The sequence below is a fragment of the Ixodes scapularis genome, unplaced genomic scaffold, assembly GCF_016920785.2.
Source record: "Ixodes scapularis isolate PalLabHiFi unplaced genomic scaffold, ASM1692078v2 ptg000597l_1___fragment_1__unscaffolded, whole genome shotgun sequence".
NCBI lineage: Eukaryota > Metazoa > Arthropoda > Arachnida > Ixodida > Ixodidae > Ixodes > Ixodes scapularis.
Window position 1 is genome coordinate 4,188,144 of NW_024610006.1, and position 4,899 is coordinate 4,193,042.

General features: G+C 52.4%; 1 protein-coding gene across 1 annotated transcript; it reads left to right on the forward strand.

The window, feature by feature from the left end:
• Positions 1–3,027: 3,027 nt before the first annotated feature.
• On the forward strand, positions 3,028–4,101 carry LOC120846987 (E3 ubiquitin-protein ligase XIAP-like). The gene has a single exon (XM_040218922.2). It carries the CDS (start codon positions 3,028–3,030, stop codon positions 4,099–4,101), a length of 1,074 nt encoding a protein of 357 aa, XP_040074856.2.
• Positions 4,102–4,899: the final 798 nt, after the last annotated feature.

A 4,899-nucleotide genomic window follows, 5' to 3' on the forward strand; every position in this document is an offset into this window, starting at 1 on the left:
GGCGAGTCACTTCTTGTAATACGACACTTTGTAAATGCCATAGTCGTTGGTGGACGTAATGTTTGACTTTGTACCATCTTTTAATATCTGCAATTTCTGTATAGTGATGTAGTAGAAACAGTCGACGAGCCTCAAGACGACCAGATTGTGTAGACACATCCAATGCTTCTCGCAATAAAGGCGATCTGACACATACTGTCCGTCTTCCTTGGGTTTGATTTTGGCCACGAGCGCCGGTAGAGAGGTGGTCACCTCGTAGGTGCCGTGGTACGTGACTGGAATCACGTCGAAGAAGGATTCTTGTTCTTCCAGGGGATCGAAAGTGTAATCGAGTGGCAAAGTGGTCGTCTTGTCGTTTACATAGCTTTGCAGAACGTGGTGGAGAAAGGGTGGAATTGCATGCACGTTGTGATGCGCCGACGAGTGACGGACGTAGAGGTAGACGTAGTGCTTGGTGCATATCACGTCGTGCACCTTGAGATCGCGCAGCACGTTGATGAAGTTTATGCAGTCCACCACCACTCGGTTGGCGTCCTTGTCCCTGTATGAAAAGACGAGTAGATAGTGGGACGACGAGCTGTCTTTCTGACAACACTCTGCTCCCTCTACGACCGATGGGACGTTGTTTTGAATAAAGAAATTTGCGATAGCGATCCAGATTTTATAGGGTATCGATACCGAAAGGTCCAGTTCGCAATGGAGATAGTCTCGCAGGGTCCTCATTTTTTGTTGCGAAAAGATATCGACGAACGTGACCTGTTTCAACATTTTACTCCCTCGATCGTTCAAATCAGTCACCGAACCTTTTTGTTAATGTATATGGGGGCGTTGGCGGTTTTTTATTTCAAATGCATATGGGCACGTTGCTGTCGTCGTCCTTGCTGTGAGGCGCGGACGTGGATGGATTGGAGAGTAGCGGCGCCATCATCGTGGAGACGTCTTCCATGGTTTTACGGAGCTTGTCTCGCATCGAGTTGGACAACAGGTCGTCGCTGTCGCATATCAGTCTGTTGAGAAACTTTGTTTCGACCGGAACGATGACTTCCACGTCGTCGGCCACGGACCACCTACAACGGGCTAGGAAGAGGCGCAAGGCCGTCGCCGAAACAAACTGCCCCCTAAACAGGTTGTAGCAATTAGACACGGAGGCAAAAGCCTCGAGTAGTTCCTTCTCGAGAAATTTCTTGTTGATGACGCTAATCTCGGTCTCGTCCTCGATAAAGAGCTTGATGAACATGTTCAAAAAGTCGGCCAGTACGCGTTGGTCCACCTCGCACGTGGATATGGCCACCATGGCGCACTTTGCTCCGTTGGCGTCGCGCGTAGTGTGCATGGCAGTAGACATGGACGTGCACCACGAGATGATGGACGACGACACGCTAGGCGAGATGTGGTGTTCCAGACAGTTGGGCGACTGGACCCAGAGTAGAAAGTCGTTAAAGAAGCGCGAGTCGTACAGGTAGGTGTTTTCGCCGCGGTAGCTCCTGCAGAAACGCGTGTGATAAAACAGGTTGGTGGCCATCCGAAATAGCGCCGTGTTTGAGTAGGTGGCAATTTCTTCCTGGCGCGGAGTGGGTATGCCCTTGGTCATCTTGAGGCACTGTAAGGTGGCCCCAAACATGTCCGAGTCCATCATCTCAAAGTTTAGGCACTGTAGAAACAGACCGAGGTTACGGTGTGAGACGCAACAGGCCTGGCTGTAAAATTTGTTGAGCTCCTGCGTGCCCTGGTCCGACTGTTTGTGCACTTCGACGAAGCGAGAGTCCACGCGCCCGTTGCTCATGCACTGTTCTATGATGGAGGCGATGTTAAGGACCGACACCTCGGTGGCCGGCGCCTTCTCCTTCTGCAGGGCTAGCACGTAGTGGTTGGTACGCGGCACGGGGATCGTGTCGGAACTCTTCATGATGAGCTCGTTGTGGTCACGCAGCGTCGTAGAGATGGCCGGATCGATGATGTTGACGTCGTCCGTGACCCGCTCGGCCGGCATGACGGTCCGGAGCGTCATGTAGTCGGTGTCGCAGCGGTACACTCCGTTCTCGACGTTACTCGTGTACAACCTGTTGCTCTCTTCGACCAGGAGGTTGATGACGTCCTGTGGCTTGTTGTTTTGCGAAAACTTTACGCGAATGGCCCCGACAATGTTTTCGTTGACGGTGTGTGGCTGCGTGATCCTGTGCACGAGGCTGAGACCGTTGGCCACGTCGAGCCAGTTGTGGCCCATGGCGCTCTCAAACTGAAAGATGGGGTTGCACTTTACGCGCACCGCTGCGTAGTTGCACAGGGATACTAGCATGACCGCCGTAATCTTGGCTGCCGTCCTTGCGCCCACCGCCATACCGCGAGTCGCCTCGCGCGCATGGGAAAATATCTCTTCGATGTAGAGGAGTAGCAGGCGCAGAATGGCAGTAGCGTACGCGTCCACGTACGGCTTCAGATCCCTGATGACGCGCTGAGTGGTCGACGAGGAAGAGGTTTTCCTAAGTATGTTGAGACTGTTTCGTACGTATTCGATTCCCATTACGCAGTGAAATACTGTATTGTCATTCAGGAGCGTTTGGATGGCCATCTGATCCATGTCGACCGTCATCAGTATGTTACTACCGAGCTCGAAAACACGAAAGAGCATATCTGCAACCGGTTCCACATCTCCGTTGGTCAGGAGCGTCGTGCGCGCCTTGGTAATGTGCTGCATGAGTTTCTTGGACGAGTAGCCGAGTAAGGTCGACGTGTCGTTCGGGAGCGTGGGCACGTATTTATCGCCATCTCTCCTGTAAGACACGGTTTGATTTCCCCGCTGCCGGAATACGGGTAATAAAATATCGGTGGCGTCTTCGTGATTCACCGAGTGTTGACATCGTCCCTTTTTCAACAGGTCTAAAAAATTTTCTGCGACAGACATTTTTATAATAAACAAAATTGCTACCGCCTATGGGAGGTCGACTCCGCTCCCAGTCGAGGTCAACCTAGATATGGAGAGAATATATATTGCGCACCGAGTAGAGGGCTCCTCTCATTATCGTCGCTATGGCGCACCTCGTTACGGATCCCATAAGCAAGGAAGTCGTGCGTCGCTTCAAGACGTTCGCCGAATGGCGACTTCGCACCAGAGCCACGCCTCGAGACTTTGCCTATGCCGGCCTAGAATATTGCGCTGACCGGAAACACATCTACTGTCGGCACTGCAAATTTCAAGTCGCCGAACAGGACTGGGAGACGCTCACGTTTCACCCGATGGACCTTCACCGCCGAATGCCGTGCAAGTTTCTCGAGCAGTACACGGACCCGCGGCTGAACGTAGCAAGGGTCGTGTCCGTCTTGCCGAGCTACTCTCACCCGGTCTACAAGAGATACGTCGACGAGAAGATTCGAGCCAAGACCTTTCACGATGTTCGAGGCCCTGCGTTCGCCAAGGCCGGCTTTTTCTGCTCGCACGACGACGAGCAGGGCTACCTCTCCCGCGAACAGATAGTGACCCGCATATTCGTTTGTTTCTACTGCGGGGTGCAAGTATTTTCGATCCTCGACTGCGAAGAAGACGATCCGTGGCTGCTACACGCCCGCAGGTCCCCCGATTGCGTGTTTCTACGAGTGAACAAGACCTATTACTACGTGCACGATGCAGTCGAAAAGTTTTACAGGAGCGAGATGTACTGGGCGTCTCACTTTCCCGAGATCGACGATCTCGTCAAGGACCCAAAGTTCCGCAACAGGACTATGAGTACTCTGTACACGGCCAACCTGACGCATCCCTTGAACGTATCGGCGATGGTGAGTGCCATTCGGAGCAGCAAGGCGACTCCGTTGGGCAGTCACACTCTGTTTGAGCCAGTGAACGGCCTTCCTTCGTTCGATCACAAGGCTATCGGTAGGTGGGGTAACTTTGTGATAGATAGCGCGATCTGTGATACGCACTATTCCGCTATAAAGTCACGAGACGAATCAACTAAGAGGTGCATCGTATGCATGAAGGCTCCGGCTAACATTGCCTACTTGCCGTGCGGACACTGCGTGTCGTGTTTCGACTGCACCATATTATTCAAACATTGCAAGGCCCGTAGACTCAAAATCGACTTTATTTCTAGAGTCTACTTTGCTTAAGAACATGTCTTTCTACTGGAGACTGTTCGACCACGACCCGACTGTGGCCAAGGTGATGTCCGACTTTAAAACTTTTGCGACGTGGCCTTTGCGCAACAGTACCCTCACACCCAAGGACTTTGCCATGGCAGGACTCGCCTACGATCCGGAGAAGCGGATTCTCAGCTGCTCGATGTGCCAGCAAAAGACTCAACTCTCTACTATCGTGGCCTCGGACGAAACACTTCCCCAAGGACTGCACGAATCCGACTGTGACGCACCGCTACGCACGCTGAGTCCAGACGTCTCGGCGGTGGTGACCGAACGAGCGCTTGCCTTTAGGCCCGAGTTTCAGACTTACACTGCGAGGTTCGCCTCCTTCGACGCTCGGCCGAAAGAAGAAGACGTCTTTGACGTGGATTACATGGCATCTGCGGGATTTTATTACCTGACCGATCGGACCGTGGAATGCTTTTGTTGCGGACTTCGGTTGCTTTCGTGGGAAGCCGACTACGACGACCCAGTCGAGGAACACGCTAAGTACAACCCTCGCTGCCCCTATCTTCGATTGTGCGCGAGCGTAACCTACATCAAGGAGGTGTCCGACGTGTATAGAAATAGCGATTTATTTTGGTTGCTAGAATATACCAAGGACATTGAGTTTGTCTCAAACAAATACAGCCTAGACTTTATAACAGCATTGGCCACTTCCAAGTTTGATCTTTCCTGTCCGAACAAGCTAAAGTCCTTTCTCGAAAACAGCGATTCTTTTTCGGCGCTGAGCGTAGGACGTCCGTATCCCACGCGCATCGACAAGAC